The sequence below is a fragment of the Erinaceus europaeus genome, unplaced genomic scaffold (genome assembly GCF_950295315.1).
Source record: "Erinaceus europaeus unplaced genomic scaffold, mEriEur2.1 scaffold_359, whole genome shotgun sequence".
In the NCBI taxonomy this organism is placed as follows: domain Eukaryota; kingdom Metazoa; phylum Chordata; class Mammalia; order Eulipotyphla; family Erinaceidae; genus Erinaceus; species Erinaceus europaeus.
This window is the reverse complement of record NW_026648064.1, coordinates 39,222-57,614: the sequence shown is the minus strand read 5'-3', so window position 1 is coordinate 57,614 and position 18,393 is coordinate 39,222. Positions and strand designations below refer to the sequence as shown.

At 63.1% G+C, this 18,393-nt stretch overlaps 1 protein-coding gene and 1 long non-coding RNA gene across 2 annotated transcripts in view; both read left to right on the top strand.

The window, feature by feature from the left end:
- Positions 1–4,941: 4,941 nt before the first annotated feature.
- On the top strand, positions 4,942–7,094 carry LOC132536605 (uncharacterized). Its single transcript, XR_009548112.1, has 3 exons — positions 4,942–5,537; positions 5,688–6,136; positions 6,406–7,094. It is a non-coding gene; the product is annotated as an uncharacterized LOC132536605 (long non-coding RNA).
- Positions 7,095–11,994: 4,900 nt separating this feature from the next.
- LOC103126749 (leucine-rich repeat flightless-interacting protein 1-like) overlaps positions 11,995–18,393 on the top strand; it is a gene marked incomplete at its 3' end in the record, with an annotated part of 44,188 nt that continues 37,789 nt past the window's right edge. The window contains exon 1 of the mRNA XM_060184697.1: positions 11,995–12,276. Within this exon, the coding sequence (XP_060040680.1) occupies positions 12,058–12,276 (219 nt within the window). The remainder of the gene's footprint in view (positions 12,277–18,393) is intronic.

Genomic DNA, 18,393 nt, shown 5'->3' with positions numbered 1-18,393 from the left:
GTCACCTCATCCATGTAGACCCTGTCTCCTCACCCCTGTAGACCCGTCTCCTCACCCCTGTAGACCCGTCTCCTCACCCATGTAGACACGATCCTCACCCCTGTAGACCCGTCTCCTCACCCCTGTAGACCCGTCTCCTCACCCCTGTAGACCCGTTCTCTCACCCATGTAGACCCGTCTCCTCACCCCTGGTGACCCGTCTCCTCACCCCTGTAGACCCGTCTCCTCACCCCTGTAGACCCGTCTCCTCACCCCTGTAGACCCGTCTCCTCACCCCTGTAGACCCGTCTCCTCACCCCTGTAGACCCGTCTCCTCACCCCTGTAGACCCGTCCTCACCCCTGGTGACCCGTCTCCTCACCCCTGTAGACCCGTCTCCTCACCCCTGTAGACCCATCTCCTCACCCCTGTAGACCCGTCTCCTCACCCCTGTAGACCCGTCCTCACCCCTGGTGACCCGTCTCCTCACCCCTGGTGACCCGTCTCCTCACCCCTGTAGACCCGTCTCCTCACCCCTGTAGACCCGTCTCCTCACCCCTGTAGACCCGTCTCCTCAACACTGTAGACCCATCTCCACACCCCTGTAGACCCGTCTCCTCACCCCTGTAGACCCGTCTCCTCAACACTGTAGACCCATCTCCTCACCCCTGTAGACCCGTCTCCTCACCCCTGTAGACCCATCTCCTCACCCCTGTAGACCCTGTCTCCTCACTCCTGTAGACCCTGTCTCCTCACCCCTGTAGACCCGTCTCCTCACCCCTGTAGACCCGTCTCCTCACCCCTGTAGACCCGTCTCCTCACCCCTGTAGACCCGTCTCCTCACCCCTGTAGACCCGTCTCCTCACCCCTGTAGACCCGTCTCCTCACCCCTGTAGACCCGTCTCCTCAACACTGTAGACCCATCTCCTCACCCCTGTAGACCCGTCTCCTCACCCCTGTAGACCCATCTCCTCACCCCTGTAGACCCTGTCTCCTCACTCCTGTAGACCCTGTCTCCTCACCCCTGTAGACCCGTCTCCTCACCCCTGTAGACCCGTCTCCTCACCCATGTATACCCGTCTCCTCACCCCTGTAGACCCGTCTCCTCACCCCTGTAGACCCGTCTCCTCACCCCTGTAGACCCGTCTCCTCACCCCTGTAGACCCTGTCTCCTCACTCCTGTAGACCCTGTCTCCTCACCCCTGTAGACCCGTCTCCTCACCCCTGTAGACCCGTCTCCTCACCCATGTATACCCGTCTCCTCACCCCTGTAGACCTGTCACCTCATCCATGTAGACCCTGTCTCCTCACCCCTGTAGACCCGTCTCCTCACCCCTGTAGACCCGTCTCCTCACCCATGTAGACACGATCCTCACCCCTGTAGACCCGTCTCCTCACCCCTGTAGACCCGTCTCCTCACCCCTGTAGACCCGTCTCCTCACCCATGTAGACCCGTCTCCTCACCCCTGGTGACCCGTCTCCTCACCCCTGTAGACCCGTCTCCTCACCCCTGTAGACCCGTCTCCTCACCCCTGTAGACCCGTCTCCTCAACACTGTAGACCCATCTCCACACCCCTGTAGACCCGTCTCCTCACCCCTGTAGACCCGTCTCCTCAACACTGTAGACCCATCTCCTCACCCCTGTAGACCCGTCTCCTCACCCCTGTAGACCCATCTCCTCACCCCTGTAGACCCTGTCTCCTCACTCCTGTAGACCCTGTCTCCTCACCCCTGTAGACCCGTCTCCTAACCCCTGTAGACCCGTCTCCTCACCCATGTATACCCGTCTCCTCACCCCTGTAGACCCGTCTCCTCACCCCTGTAGACCCGTCTCCTCACCCCTGTAGACCCGTCTCCTCACCCCTGTAGACCCTGTCTCCTCACTCCTGTAGACCCTGTCTCCTCACCCCTGTAGACCCGTCTCCTCACCCCTGTAGACCCGTCTCCTCACCCATGTATACCCGTCTCCTCACCCCTGTAGACCCGTCTCCTCACCCCTGTAGACCCGTCTCCTCACCCCTGTAGACCCGTCTCCTCACCCATGTAGACCCGTCTCCTCACCCATGTAGACCTGTCTCCTCACCCATGTAGACCTGTCTCCTCACCCCTGTAGACCTGTCACCTCATCCATGTAGACCCTGTCTCCTCACCCCTGTAGACCCGTCTCCTCACCCCTGTAGACCCGTCTCCTCACCCATGTAGACACGATCCTCACCCCTGTAGACCCGTCTCCTCACCCCTGTAGACCCGTCTCCTCACCCCTGTAGACCCGTCTCCTCACCCATGTAGACCCGTCTCCTCAACCATGTAGACCTGTCTCCTCACCCATGTAGACCCGTCTCCTCATCCACATAGACCCGTCTCCTCACCCATGTAGACCTGTCTCCTCACCCATGTAGACCCGTCTCCTCACCCATGTAGACCCTGTCTCCTCACCCATATAGACCTGTCTCCTCATCCATGTAGACCCTGTCTCCTCACCCACGTAGACCCTGTCTCCTTATCCATGTAGCCCCTGTCTCTTCACCCATGTAGACCTGTCTGGGTCTTGGCCTTTGGGCAGAGCTACCCTGGGACTGCCAGCGAGTGGCCCCTGGCATTTTTGGCGGGTTCCCTCATAGGGACGCCAAATGTTGCAGACAGCTCTAGTTTGCTTCATCAAATGGAGGACAAACAGACATTTGTTAATGTATGTATTTATTTGTTTTCCCCAGAGCCCTGCACAGCCCTGGCTGATAGTGGTGTTGGGGATGGAACCTCAGAGCCTCAGGCAGGAGAGCCTCTTTGCAGAACCCCTGTGCTGTCTCCCAGCCCATTATAATTTTCATTATCCAGACTTTCCCCTGAGGGACCCCAGCTTCCCCAGCTTCCTCTCAGAACCAAGCCCTGGCTGGGTCCCCACTGGTCTTCCTGTCCCCCAGAGCCAAGATGGCAGTGGCTGGGGGCCGCCCTCTGCCTTTTCATCCCCATATTCAGGCTGAGTTGACCAACTGCTGGCACCCAGAGCCAAGTTCACCTGAGGTAGCTGTGCTGACTCAGCACCCTGCCCCCCCAGCAGCGGGGAGAAGAGGAGCACCCAGAGGCTCAGGGCAGAGCCAGGCAAAGGTGCTCGCGGGGACGTGGCTCAGGGCTGCTGCCCAAGGCTCCTGTCCCAGCACCAGCGGCTTCTAGAGTAGTGGCCCCTCTCTCCCTCTGCCTCTGCCTCTGTCTCTGCCTCTCCCTCTGTCTCTGCCTCTGTCTCTGCCTCTGTCTCTCCCTCTGTCTCTGCCTCTGTCTCTGTCTCTGCCTCTCCCTCTCCCTCTGTCTCTCCCTCTGCCTCTGCCTCTGCCTCTGTCTCTGCCTCTGTCTCTCCCTCTGCCTCTCCCTCTGTCTCTCCCTCTGCCTCTGCCTCTGCCTCTGTCTCTCCCTCTCCCTCTGTGTTGTTTTTGACGGGCTATGTTGTTTTCACCGGGCTGGCTTCATGGGCAGGTAACAGACGACCAGGGACTCATGGTTGAGCTGTAGGCAGTATCTCTTTATTCATACAGGACGCAGCACAATCTAAGATGAGCTAAGCTAAACTCAAGGTAAAGTACTGTAAAACTCACAATGCTGTCTTTATATATACTTGCCAAGTAGGGTGGAAACAGGATGTGACATAGAGAGGGTGGAGAGAAAAGTGACTGGTGAAAATCAGAGTGTGACAAAGAGGGGGCAGATTAGGCGAGAATCCTATCACTGAACCACAAATGCCCTGGAGGGAGGGTGGAACTTGTTAACAGCAGTCATGTAAATAGAATGAAGTGGTTATGTAAATAGAATAGTGTTAAGCAGGGGGGATTTAAACCAAATGAAACAGACTGGGTCTCATGCATACCAACACCTCTGCCTCTGCCTCTCCCTCTGTCTCTCCCTCTCCCTCTCCCTCTGCCTCTCCCTCTGTCTCTCCCTCTCCCTCTCCCTCTCCCTCTGCCTCTCCCTCTCCCTCTGTCTCTGCCTCTCCCTCTGCCTCTGCCTCTCCCTCTCCCTCTCCCTCTCCCTCTCCCTCTGTCTCTGCCTCTCCCTCTGCCTCTGCCTCTGTCTCTCCCTCTCCCTCTCCCTCTGCCTCTGTCTCTCCCTCTCCTCTGCCTCTCCCTCTCCCTCTGCCTCTGTCTCTGCCTCTGTCTCTCCCTCTGCCTCTGCCTCTGTCTCTGCCTCTGTCTCTCCCTCTGTCTCTGCCTCTGCCTCTGTCTCTGCCTCTGTCTCTGCCTCTGCCTCTCCCTCTGCCTCTGCCTCTGCCTCTCCCTCTGCCTCTGTCTCTGCCTCTGCCTCTGTCTCTCCCTCTGCCTCTGCCTCTGTCTCTCCCTCTGTCTCTGCCTCTGCCTCTCCCTCTGCCTCTGCCTCTCCCCCTGCCTCTGTCTCTGCCTCTGTCTCTGTCTCTGCCTCTGCCTCTGTCTCTGTCTCTCCCTCTGTCTCTGCCTCTGCCTCTCCCTCTGCCTCTGTCTCTGCCTCTGCCTCTGCCTCTCCCTCTGCCTCTGCCTCTGTCTCTGCCTCTGTCTCTCCCTCTGCCTCTGTCTCTCCCTCTGCCTCTCCCTCTGCCTCTGTCTCTGCCTCTGCCTCTGTCTCTCCCTCTCCCTCTGCCTCTGTCTCTCCCTCTCCCTCTGTCTCTCCCTCTCCCTCTGCCTCTACCTCTGTCTCTGCCTCTGCCTCTGTCTCTCCCTCTCCCTCTGTCTCTCCCTCTGCCTCTGCCTCTGTCTCTCCCTCTCCCTCTGCCTCTGTCTCTCCCTGTCCCTCTGCCTCTGTCTCTGCCTCTGTCTCTGCCTCTGCCTCTGTCTCTGCCTCTGTTTCTGTCTCTGTCTCTGCCTCTGTCTCTGCCTCTGTCTCTGTCTCTGTCTCTGCCTGTCTCTGTCTCTGCCTCTGTCTCTCAATGCTGTCTAGTACATGTAAAACAAATAAGGACCAGGAGATGGCACAGGGGCTGCAAAGCTCTCCTGCCTGGGGCTCTGAGGCTCCAGGTCCTATCCCAGCATCACCATCAGCCAGAGCTGAGCAGGGCTTTGGGTTTAAAAATTATTTTTTAATTAAATTGGAAAAAAAAAAAAAACCTCAACTGGAGGGTAGATAGCATAATGGTTCTGCAAACAAACTCTCAAGCCTGAGGTTCCAGTCCCAGGTTCAATCCCCTGCCCCACCATCAGCCAGAGCTGAGCAGGGCTCTGGTTTAAAAAAAAAAAAAATTCTTTCCTAGGAGAATCTTGTCACCCCAATGTGCTTGTGTCACCTGACCACCTCGCTTCCCATGAAGCCAGTTCCCCACCTGAGGCACAAGGAAGGCGGGGAGGAGGGCTCCCCATGCCTGGCGAGGTCTGGGTGCAGGGGCCCCGCCCGCCGGCGGCAGAGGCAGGGGCTGGCTGGAGGGAGGGCAGCGCCCGGTGACGGCGTCCCAGCCCGGGGATGACGTGGTTGGGAGCCCATTTGATGTCCAGTTTTTCCAGAATCTCCACTCGGTGCCACTTCTCTGCACACCGCGCTCCCGGTGGCCTCCCACCTCCCCTGAGCTGCACCCAGGGCCCCGGGTCCCGTCCCGTCTTGTCCCACAGGTGAGTGTATGGGGTCCCACTGGAAAGACACAGCTTCCCGGGGGACACTGGCATCTATGGTCTGAGGGCTTTTGGGGTCAAGAGGAGGGCAGCCGGCTGAAGGCTTCTCAGTTCCTTGCTGGTACTTCCTTTTTTTTTTTTTTTAACCAGAGCCCTGCCTAGCTCTGACTTATGGAGGCGCTGGGGGGACTGAACCTGGGACTGTGGAGCCTGAGGCCCGAGAGCCTGCTTGCAGAGCCTGTGCTGTCTGCCCCCGCCCCTCACTCCTGGCTGAGGCAGCTGGTGTGACACTCTGGGAGTCCCAGCAGCTCCCACTTGCTGCCCTGGTGTCCTTGCCTGTCCTTGATTCCCGTCACCTCCAAGTTGCTCTGCGTGAGAGGACCCCGGGGTAGAGGCCTTTCCACTGGCCCCCAGAGAGCGCCAGTCTGCGCTGGGCACTGGGTGCTGGGGATGTCACGTGACAGCCCCCTGCATGGGCCCAGCCCCGGTCACCTGCCTCCCCCTCATCTGCTCTGGACCCGCGTTCCTGGACTTTCTGGGAGGGAAGGCACTTCTCCGTGCCCTAGAGGGAAGCTTCCAGAATGCTGAGCCCCAGGCAGGTAAACCAATCCCCAGGGTCACTGTCCACTGCAGGTTGTGGTCCTGCTTCTAAGTGTCAGGGCTAACCCCGGCTCCTAAGGGTGCTGCCTGAGCCCGGCCCCTTCTTCCCAGGGTGCTGTGGCCGGTGGAGCCGGGGGCGGGAATCTGCTTTCATGGTCCCTGCGTCCTGGGGGGACTGCTGCTGACATGGGCTCATGAGGGAGGTTTCAGAGTCTCCTCAGAGTCTGAGGCAGGCGTCCCGGGCTTACAGCCTCCTCTGTGCTTCTAGAAGCTGTTCTCGCTCCCCCAGCGAGCTCTGTGTGGGGCAGCAAATCTGGGTCCCCTGAGACGGGCATCTTGGGCTGGTCCCCTGAGACGGGCATCGTGGGCTGGTCCCTGAGACGGGCATCGTGGGCTGGTCCCCTGAGACGGGCATCGTGGGCTGGCCCCTGAGACGGGCATCGTGGGCTGGTCCCCTGAGACGGGCACCGTGGGCTGGTCCCCTGAGACGGGCACCATGGGCTGGTCCCCTGAGACGGGCATCGTGGGCTGGTCCCCTGAGACGGGCATCGTGGGCTGGTCCCTGAGACGGGCATCGTGGGCTGGTCCCTGAGACGGGCATCGTGGGCTGGTCCCTGAGACGGGCATCGTGGGCTGATCCCTGAGACGGGCACCGTGGGCTGGTCCCTGAGATGGGCATCGTGGGCTGCGTCCTGGCTAGGACACACATTCTGTGACCTACTGGTCAGGCAAAAAAAGACGGCCAACCTGGTGGGTATGAGACACCTCGCCACCATGACTGTCCTCACCTTGCCCAGCTCAAGGCCCTGGGTTCCAGTGCCGCCACCACATGGATTATCATGGGTGGGGGGAGTTGGGGCAGGAACAGCAACAGTGGGCAGGGCAGTGGGGTCTCTCCTCTCTCAGCACCCTGCACAGCACCCAGGGAGCCCATGGAGGGTGGGCAGGGCTGTGGGGTCTCTCCTCTTTCAGCTCCCTGCACAGCACCCAGGGAGCCCATGGAGGGTGGGCACGGCTGTGGGGTCTCTCCTCTCTCTGCACCCTGCACAGCACCCAGGGAGCCCATGGAGGGTGGGCAGGGCTGTGGGGTGTCTCCTCTCTCAGCACCAGGCACAGCACCCAGGGAGCCCATGGAGGGTGGGCAGGGCTGTGGGGTGTCTCCTCTCTCAGCACCAGGCACAGCACCCAGGGAGCCCATGGAGGGTGGGCAGGGCTGTGGGGCGTCTCCTCTCTCAGCACCCTGCACAGCACCCAGGGAGCCCATGGAGGGTGGGCAGGCTGTGGGGTGTCTCCTCTCTCAGCACCCTGCACAGCACCCAGGGAGCCCATGGAGGGTGGGCAGGGCTGTGGGGGTCTCTCCTCTCTCAGCACCCTGCACAGCACCCAGGGAGCCCATGGAGGGTGGGCAGGGCTGTGGGGTCTCTCCTCTCTCAGCACCCAGGGTCCCTTCTCCACAGGCAGCCCAGAGGTGACACCCCATCCCAGGGGCCCCTGGGAGCCACTGCGACTCTCCCGGCTCAGCCTGATCCCCCACCCCGGCCCCTGGAAGGAGACCTGCTGTTCTGATGGCCTGATGGTCACACTCCTGGGAGTGTGGGCCTACTTTTCCTCGAGGCATAGAGGGTCTCTGTGACCCTGACAGCCACTGTGTTTACTCTCTAAAGGTTTGCTGGGGGCCCAGTTTTGGTGCACCTGGTTGAACACACATGTTACAGTGCTGAAGGACCCAGGTTTGAGCCCCCAGTCCCCGCCTGCAGGGGGAAAGCTTTGCGAGTGGTGAAGCAGGGCTGCAGGGGTCTCTCTCCCTCTCTATCTCCTCCTCCCCTCTTGATTTCTGGCTGTCTCTATCCCATAAATAAAGATAATAAAAACATTAAAAAGAAAGAACAGATCTGCTTAGTGAGGGCCGTGTGGTGACGCCCCCATGAGCACACACAACACCGTGCACAAGGACCCAGGTTTGAGCCCCGGCTCCCCACCCGCAGGAGCACTCTGCACAAGTGGTGGAGCCGGGCTGCAGGTGTCTCTCTGTGTCTGTCTCTACCTCTCCTCTCCATTTCTCTCTGTCTTGTCAAGTAAAAGGGAGGTTGGTACAGGAAGGGAAGAAGAAAAGAAGGAGAAAGTACTGTCAGGGCGATGGATTTGTCGTGCAAGTACCAAGTCCCAGCAACAACCCTGGTGCTCACCTGTTTCTATGAGACAGAGACAGAGACAGGCAGGAAGCAGAGCGCCGCCCAACTCTGGCCTTTGCAGCGCCAGGGATCAGGTCTGCATGTCCCCGACTTCCCACCTTCAGAGCAGTGAGCGGCCCTGCACGCCTCCTGGCTCCCATAAGCACACCCGTCTCCGTGAAATGTGAAATGGTTGAATGAATACGAACGGCGGAGGCTGGAGAGATGGCTCCCCAGGGTGTGTGTCTGCACAAGGCGTGGTGACTGTCGTGTCTCTCCCCACTCTTGTCTCTCGGCCTCTGATTGAAAAAGAGCTCTGAGCAGTGAAACCATGCATGTGCAAGGCTCTGGGAATGAAAGATAATAATAATAATAATAATAATAATAATAATAATAATAATAATAAGGCTGGGGAGACAGCACAGTGATTCTGCAGAAGACTCTGCTGCCTGAGGCTCTGAGGTCCCAGGTTCAATCCCCAGCACCACCAGCAGCCTCAGCTGAGGAGGGCTCTGGGCTCTCTGTAAGTTTCCTCCGACTTATGAAAATAAATTTAAAGTAAGAGGGGGCGGCACCCTAGCTCACCTGGGCAGTGAGCTGCTTTGCCATGTGCGTGACCCGGGGTGAGGCCTGGCCCGGCTGCGCTGAAGCAAGCTCTGATGCTGTGGTCTCTTCCCTCTCTCCCTCCCGTCCTCTCCCCCTTCCATCTCTGTCTGTCTCTGTCTCTGTCTCTGAAACCAAACCAGACCCACCGTGGAGTTTCAGATCGCCCCGGGTGCCAGCACCCACACAGACCCCCAGGCCTTTGCCCCAGCCGGGGTGCTCCTGAGTCTGCCCCCACGGGACTGGGCCGCCCTGGACACAGCGCAGTCTCCAGGGGTGTGGGCACAACCGTCCCGGCCTGGAGCTCCATCCTTCATGGCTGTGGGCTGGTCTCCGGACAGTTCAGGCTGCTCCTGGCTTCCTCGAGGTGACCAAGCCCTCCACAGTGACTAAACCGGCCTGGGTTAGTCACACCAACCTCCTGCGGGGGGGGGGGGGCACCTGGCCCTCAGCCCATCCCTCCCAGCCCTGTGCTGCTGCTGATGGGAGCCTGGGCCCTGGGGAGCCAGTGGTGGGCCAGGGGCCAGGGGAGGATGTGAGATGGGGGGGGGGGACACCCAGCAGCTGCACTCACCCCTCCCCGGTGAAGACGGAGACGGGAGGGCCAGGAGCTGCGTTGGGGCCCCCAGGTACCCCCCCAACAGGCTCCAGGGTCACTGCCGGCTGTCCATGACGCACCCTTCCTGTCCCACTCGGCTGTGCACGACACTCTCAGGGCAGTAGCCTCCTCAGGGCGCCGGGCAGTGGCCCACCCGGCTGAGCACGCATTACAGTGCATGAGGACCCGGGTTCAAATCCCCAGTCCCCACCGACGGGGGTGGGGGGGGGTGGGGAAAGCTTCAGGAGTGGTGAAGCGGGGCTGCGGGTGTCTCTCTGTCTCTCTCCATCCCTATCTCCCCCTCTCAAGTTCTCTGTCCTAGCCAATAAAAATAGAATGGATAAACAGATAGATGGAGCTGGGTAGGTGGGGTGGGGCAGATAGCATAATGGTTATGCAAACAGACTCTCATGCCTAAGATTCCCAAGTCCTAGGTTCAGTCCCATACCCCCACCACCATAAGCCAGAGCTGAATAGTGAAAAAAATAAAGACTGAAGACTGAAAAAAATAAAAACAAAAAATAGACAGACAGACAGAAAGGAACAAGCGGCCCCACACCAGGCCCCACTGAGCACCGTGGTCCCCCGTCGTGTCCTGTGATGGAGCCAGGCTGCCGTCCAAGGGTCACTCCCTCTCTCCAGAGCTCTAAGCTGAGGACACATCCAGTGTGCTGGTCAGGGCCCCGGCCTCCCCTGGAAGCTCGGTCCTGCCCTCCTGTGACTTCTGTGGCGGTGGGGAGGGGTGTGGGGTGCTGAGGGCAGGGACAGGCTGTGGTCAGCCGTGGAGGGCCTGGAGGAGGCCTTGGACTGGACCCGCGCAAGATGCCCAACCCCCACCCCAGGGCCGACCCCGCCAGCTGGGTAGTGGGCCCCAGAGGTTGGTTCAGGGCGAGAGTCATGGGTTCAAGTCTGAGCAGCCCAAGCGCACAGCACGTGGAGGGGGCCGGGTGGGGACAGGGGCGGGTTGCGGGGGGGGGGGGCAGGAGTGGGACAGGGACGGGGGAACATGACGTGCTGAGGGGGACAGGGGAGAGACAAGGACAAGGACAGGGTGGGGGGCCAGGGCGGGGAGTGAGAGGATTCCCCCCAGTTCACCCTGCCAGCATTTCTGCCCCACTGACTCCTAGCGCCCCGCCCCCGCCGCCACTCCCCCTGGGCCCCCTCCCCACATTCCCAGTGGGAAGGCATTCCCAGTGGGAAGGCTATGGGGGGAGGGACCCCGGGGAGCGGGGCCTGGGAGGGTCTGAGTCTGGGGAGGGACCCCGGGGAGTGGGCCTGGGGGGGTTAGAGCCCGGGGTGGGACCCCGGGGAGCGGGGCCTGGGGTGGTCAGAGCCTGGGGAGGGACCCCGGGGAGCGGGGCCTGGGGGGGGGGGTCAGAGCCCGGGGAGGGACCCCGGGGAGCGGGGCCTGGGGGGGGTGTCAGAGCCCGGGGAGTGACCCCGGGGAGCAGAGCCTGGGGGGGTCAGAGCCTGGGGAGGGACCCCGGGGAGCGGGGCCTGGGGGGGGGTCAGAGCCCGGGGAGGGACCCCGGGGAGCGGGGCCTGGGGGGGTCTGAGTCTGGAGAGGGATCCCGGGGAGCAGGCCCTGGGTGGGACAGACGTAGGGGCCGGCACCAGGATGGGGCAGGGACTGGAGGGGCCGGGCCTGGGGTCACGGGGAGGGTCTGCTAGGGGCCGGGTCCTGGGCCTGGGGTTGGGGCCTGTGGGCGAGACTCTGCAGGGCAGAGCCCAGGGGAGCTCGGGGTGGGCGGGGCATGTCCTGGGGGCGTGGACTGTCTCCTGGGCGGGGCAAGGCCCGGGGGCGTGGTCCACATCGGGGGCGTGGCCTGTCTCGGGGGCGGAACCAGGAAGCTGGGACGGGGGAGGGGCAGGGAGGCTACCGGAACTGGCGGGGCGGGGAGCTGCGGGGCGGGACCTGCGGGGCGGGGGCGGGGAGGGGCCATGGGCGGGGCGGGAGCACAGGGGTGGCTGGGGGACGCCCTGGGCGGGACACCGGGGAGAACTTGGGGCGGGGACCCTGGGGGGACACGGGGCAGGGACCCTGGGGGACACGGGGCAGGGACCCTGGGGGGACACGGGCGGGGACACGGGGCAGGGACCCGGGGGGACACGGGGCAGGGACCCTGGGGGGACACGGGGCAGGGACCCTGGGGGACACGGGCGGGGACACGGGGCAGGGACACTGGTCAGGGACCCTGGGGGGACACGGGGCAGGGACCCTGGGGGACAAGGGGCAGGGACCCTGGGGGACACGGGGCAGGGACCCTGGGGGACACGGGGCAGGGACCCTGGGGGACACGGGGCAGGGACCCTGGGGGGACACGGGGCAGGGACCCTGGGGGGACATGGGGCAGGGACCATGGGGGGACACGGGGCAGGGACACTGGTCAGGGACACGGGGCAGGGACACTGGTCAGGGACCCTGGGGGACACGGGCGGGGACATGGGGCAGGGACACCGGGCAGGGACCCGGAGACCACGGGGCGGGACACGGGGCGGGGCCCGGGGGCCGACGAGGCGGGGACTCGGGGACTCGGGGCGGCCCGGGATGGTCAGCCCCGCCCGGCCACCTGCGCCCCGCCCCGGCCGCGCCCGAGCCTCCGAGCGGGAAGCGAGCGCCTGGGCACCGCACCCACCCCGCCGCTCCGCGCCCTGCATCCCGCTTCCCGGCCCGGCCCGCGGCGGACGTTTGTCCGGCACGATGACCAACCCCGCGGCCGCGCAGAGCCAGGACATCGACTGCCTGAGCCCCGAGGCGCAGAGGCTGGTAAGGGCCTGTCCCCGCCTAGCGACCGACCCCGCGCCACCCAGGGCCTGGCGGGCTCACCCCGAGGGCCGGTGGGTGGGGACCGTCCAAGGGCCACCCGAGGCCTGGCAGAGCATCCAGTGTCACCGAGGGCCAGTGGGGACCGTCCAAGGGCCACCCGAGGCCTGGCAGGGCACCCAGTGTCACCCCGAGGGCCAGTGGGGACCGTCCAAGGGCCACCCGAGGCCTGGCAGGGCACCCAGTGTCACCCCGAGGGCCAGTGGGGACCGTCCAAGGGCCACCCGAGGCCTGGCAGGGCACCCACAGCGCCGCCGCGGGCCGGGAGAGGCTGCCCTGTGCCCCCGCCTGTGACCCCGCGACCGGAGCCCACCTGTGGCCGGCAGCTGGGGCCTCACCTTCGCCTGAACCCGGAGCCCTGGGTGGCGCTCTGAGCCCCAGTTCTGAGCTGCTGGAGCCCCCGCCTCATGGGCAGTGCCCCCCGCCCGGGCGCTGAGGAGTCTGGCATTACAATGGGGAGGGGGATTGTGGCCTTGTGCGGGGACGTGGAAAGCGACCGTGGCCGAGTTAGTGGGAGAGGGAGAGAAGGAGCCCAGACTTCCCGCGAGTGGCCTTTGTTCCGGGCTGGGGCGCAGGTGGAGGCCGGTCACCCGGGCCGGCCTGGGCGAGAAAGCCCTGTGACTCCCACAGGCCGGTGGCCTCTCCCGCCCGAGCGCTTGTTCTGTGACCTTGCTTAGGGCCGGGGTGGGTCCCTGCCCTCCGCCTGGGCGGTTTCTGGGGACCTGGAGCTCCCAGGGACAGAGCGAGCCAGCAGGGCCCCAGCAAGGCCACAGCAGACACGGGTGGGTGGTGTTCCCGGCACCCAGTACCCAGCACCGGCTCTGGGGCCGTGGGGGCCGTGGGGGGTGAGGACGACAGGAGCCTGGCCTCCAGCCCAGGAACCCTTCTCCGTGCACCCTGGGGTGGGAGCTGGGGGAGATGCTCACTTCCAGGGGGGGGGTCGGGGGTCCGGAAGGTCTGCCTGCTGGGTTTGCCTGGCGGTCTGCTTCTTAAGGGTGCAGGTGGGCACCCGGCCCTCAGTCCTGTGGGTCACGGGGGGGGGGGTGTTCTCTAACTGCTAAAATCCCAGACTGTGGGCCGTGGCCTGGAGGAGCGTGCAGGACGTGTGGGCCCTGGCTGGCCCCTAGGCAGCCTGCACCCAGTCGCTCTCCTCCCCTCTCTGTCTTTCCCTTTTCTTGTGTGGTGCGATCTCACCACTCTGGGCCGCTCTTTCATTCAGGCAGAGAGACTTGGGAGTGTGGAGGAGACACTACAACCCCGGAGCTTCTCCCAGTGCCGTGGCACCTTGCCTGTGGTGCTGGGACCCAGACCTGGGCGGCAGCAGGGCTAGGCACACGCCCTACCTGCTGTCTCTCCAAGCACATACTGCTTTAAAAGCAAACCAGCTGCAGGAAGGTTGCCTCCTGATACCTGAGGCCCCGTGGTAGCTGTTGAGAACGAGACCTTTTTAGTGTACAATAGCAGACATTTTTTCACTTTTTCTTTTCAGAGCAGCTCACGGGGCAGAGGGAAGCCCAGGGATCCATCCCATGAACCCGGCGGGTCTGTAAGGCTAAGGGTAGCGCGGAGGGTGTAGACAGCCCCTGGGGCAGGAGACAGGAAGGAGCCTCCCCGCAGGTCACCTTGGGCCACCCTGTGTCCACCCAGGTCCAGCGCTGGTGAACTCTGCATCAGCATCCCACCAGGCCGGGCACCCCTGTGAGACGAGGGCTCGGCAACGGGAGGGCCTCCCGCTGACATCTGGGCATCTGTCAGGCCGCAGCAGGCCAGGCCCCCACCCCACCCCACCCCACCCCACCCCATCCCATCCCCTCCGGTTGCTGAGGGGAGAGAGGAGACCGCAGGTTCCTCCAGCCACCGGCAAGGCAACTTCCCCCACTGCACTGCCGGGGTTGGGTCACCCCCGTCGTCTCTTGCCACATCCCGGTGCGGCCAACGGCCCCGTTCCCCGTTCCCGCGTCCACCCTCTGTCCCCACAAGGCCAGGGCCCCCAGATGCCTGTGGCTCTGCCGACGAGGGCCGCACGCACCCCCGGGACCCGGGACCCGGGACCCGGGACCCAGAGCCCAGCCGGGGCCGCGTTGTGGGGGCAGCCGCCCCTTGGCTCACTTCCCTTTTTTCCGGGCCACTTTCTGTTGGGCCCACATCCCAGCGGAAGCCCGCAGAGCTCGAGTTAAAGGCGCCTGAGTCTGCATATCTCCACCTGGCTGGGTGGGGTGGGGTGGCCCTGGAGGTGTTCCTGGCCAGGGTTCCAGGCCCCTCCGTTTCCGCACAAGCGGCTTTTGGCTCCTGAAATTCTGGGGAAGTCGGCCCCCGACTCAGCCCGGGGTTACCCACAGGCCAGAGCTCCAGTGGGGTGTTGGAGGCCACAGCAGCCCTGGAGCCCAGCCAGGCGCTCTGGTTCCTGACCCTTATCAGCAGTGCTGGCCGAGGAGGCTCTGCTGACTAACCGCTGTCACTCTGCTGGCTTGGCTGGGCTTATCTTTCTTCTAAATGTTTTATTTATTTATTTTTATTCGTGATTTAATAGTGACTGACACGATTGTAAGATCACAGGGTACCATTCCAAACAGTTCCAGCCACCAGCGTTCCCTTCCGAGCCCCATCCCAAGCTTCCTTGTTGTTTCTCCCTCAGGGAGTCTAGAACAAAGTTCTTTGTGGGGTGCAGAAGGTGGAAGCTTATTTACTTATTTTTAATGAAAGATACACACACAGAGAGAGACCAGAGTTCTGCTGATGGTGGTGCAGGGCATTGAACCCAGGGTCTCAGAGCCTCAGGCAGGAGAGTTTTTTTTAATTTAATTTTTTAAATTTATTTTAATGAAAGATACATGGAGAAACATCCAGAGAGATAAAGAGAATGATACAGAGACCAGAGCCCTGCTCAGCTCTGGCTGATGGTGGTGCTGGGGGCTGAGCCTGGGCCCTCAGAGCCTCAGGCCTGCAAGCCCTTGGCAGAGCCACGATGCTTGAAGAAGCCTCCGTGTTTCTCTTCCTGAGAGAAAGAGGGAGGGAGAGTCCCCTGGCCGGTGGTGCTGGGTGGAGCCTGGGCCTCCAGGTCTCAGGCCCGCTGCTCTGCGGCTCTGGTGGTGTGTTTGTTTGGGATTTTTCATGATTTATTTGTTGCTGGATGGAGACAGAGGGAGACACCTGCAGCCCCGCCACAGTGTTTCAGCAGCTTCCCCCACCTGGGTGGGGAGTGGGGGCTTGAACCAAGGTCCTTGTGCACGGTAGGAGTGTGCTCACCTCCACCTGGACGGGGCACCAGGCCAGGGAGGAGTCGGGGAGTCTGGGTGAAACCAGGCTTTATTTCTTTATTTTCCTTCCCTGGAGCAAAGCCTTCCTCAGCCTGGGCTCATGGGGACGGTGGGGACTGAACCTGGGGCCTTTGGGGCCAGATTGACTCCTTTGAAATCTCCTGAGTCTGCTGGAGGACAGCTTCCGGAATCCCCTCCCCTCTTCAGGTCAAATTCCAAAACAGTCACCCCCCCCCACACACAGACACACACAAGCCAGAAGTTTAGAATTCCTCCTCTCCCTCTCCCCCTCCCCCTCTCCCTCCCTCCCTTCCCCCTTCTCCCTCTCCCCTGCTCCTCCCCTCCCTCTTCCTTCCCCCTCCCTCTCTACCTCTCCCCTCCCCCTCTCCCTTCCTCCTTCTCCCTTCCCCCCTCCCCTCCCCCTCTCCCTTCCTCCCTCTCCCTTCCCCCCTCCCCTCCCCCTCCCTCCCCTTTCATCTTTGCCACCTGAGCTCTGTGAGGCTCAGTGCCTGCAGGACTCACTGCTCCCAATGCATTTTTCCCTTTTTTTTTCTTTTTCTATTTTATTTGAGAGGACAGAGAGAAATTGAGATGGGAGGGAGGGAGGGACACTGCAGCCCTGAGGCAGGGAGCAGGGGCTCAAACCCGGGTCTCTCCCTGCATATGGTGTCCTGTGCACTTGCTTTTAGAACATTAAGTCCAGTGGCGTGTGCAGGGGCGAATCCGAGCAGAGGGCAGACTCTAGGCAGTGCTGGGTCCCAGGCCCTCTGACTTTGCCTCTGCTTCCTCCCAGATTTCCCCCTGGTGCGGCAGGGCGCCCTGCTGGGCGGTGGGGTGCTGCTGGGAGTGGCCTTCACACTTCTAGAGGTGCTGTGAAGGGTGCAGGGTGTGGGGACAGCTGCTGGGGCTTCCTGTCTGGCGGGGACCATGCAGGCCGCTCTTTGCGGAGGAAAGTGAGCCTTACAGAGGCTTCCCCGGACTTTCCCAGAGCCTGGGTGCTGCTGGAGCCAGTCAACCCGCAGGCAGGACTCAGCTCGGGACTGTCACTGTTGTTGCTGCTGTCTGGTTGCCAGGGGCAGCGGGCACAGGAAGCAGCCACTGCCCCAGCCACTGCTGCCAGCCTCTCTGACCCTGCGCCCACTGTCCCCAGCACCCATTGCCCCAGCCACTGCTGCCAGCCTCTCTGACCCTGCGCCCACTGTCCCGGCACCCACTGCCCCAGCCACTGCTGCTAGCCTCTCTGACCCTGCGCCCACTGTCCCGGCACCCACTGCCCCAGCCACTGCTGCCAGCCTCTCTGACCGACCCTGCGCCCACTGTCCCCAGCACCCACTGCCCCAGCCACTGCTACCAGCCTCTCTGACCCTGCGCCCACTGTCCCGGCACCCACTGCCCCAGCCACTGCTGCCAGCCTCTCTGACCCTGCGCCCACTGTCCCGGCACCCACTGCTCCAGCCACTGCTGCCAGCCTCTCTGACCCTGTGCCCACTGTCCTGGCACCCACTGCCCCTGCCACTGCTGCAGCCTCTCTGACCCTGCGCCCACTGTCCCGGCACCCACTGCCCCTGCCACTGCTGCCAGCCTCTCTGACCCTGCGCCCACTGTCCCTGGCACCCACTGCCCCAGCCACTACTGCCAGCCTCTCTGACCCTGGGCCCACTGTCCCCGGCACCCACTGCCCCTGCCACTGCTGCCAGCCTCTCTGACCCTGCGCCCACTGTCCCCAGCACCCACTGATCCAGCCACTGCTGCCAGCCTCTCTGACCCTGGGCCCACTGTCCCCGGCACCCACTGCCCCTGCCACTGCTGCCAGCCTCTCTGACCCTGCGCCCACTGTCCCCAGCACCCACTGCCCCAGCCACTGCTGCCAGCCTCTCTGACCCTGCGCCCACTGCCCGCTGAGAAGCCCCCCTGGGCTGTCAGGGCCCAGGCTGTGAGTGGGCTGAGGCCTTCTGAGTCAGGGGAGGACATTCTAGATCTTTCTTCTGCGCCCAGAGGTGCTGACCAAGGCACAGAGAACCCTCAAAGCCGACAGTCTGTGGGAGCCTGGGCTCAGAGCCCCTCTGCTGCTTCTGGGGGCGCAAGGACACCCTGGGACAGGACCCCACTGTCCCCTGGGGGACACAGGGAGCAGCCAGCCTGGGTCCCCAGGGGCAGGGAGGCGGGAGAGGAACAGATCTGGGCCGGCTGCATGGGCCACCATGGGCTCCCTGTGTCCAGCCCCCCACAACCGCCTGCGGCTCTGGGTACGAGCCCCTCTCAGTGCTCTGCCCTTAGTGAATTCCCCATCACTCCCCACGCCCCATCACTGTCCCTGACCTCAGAGTCCCCCCTCTACCCCCATGTCCCTACGTCCGCCCTGCCCTGCCCCCTCCAGGCTGACCCAGAACCCCTTCCAACACTCCCCAGCCAGCCCGGGTCCCCAAGTCCCTGCTGCCAGGAATGCTGGGCTAGGCTGTCCTCCCTGTGCCTGTGGCCACACTACTTGGCCCTGTGTCTGCCAGGCGTCTGGGGTCTGAGTGTGGCTTTGGGGGCTCCTGCATTTCCTCCCTCATTTCCTGTCCCTTTGTGTGTGTCTCTGTCACCTTGTCTCCTCTGCTTCCTTCCACCCTTGAAAACTGAGGCCTTGGGTTCGAGTCCTAGCTTTACATCAGAGCACCCTGCACAGCACCCAGGGAGCCCATGGAGGGTGGGCAGGGCTGTGGGGTCTCTCCTCTCTCAGCACCCTGCACAGCACCCAGGGAGCCCATGGAGGGTGGGCAGGGCTGTGGGTCTCTCCTCTCTCAGCACCCTGCACAGCACC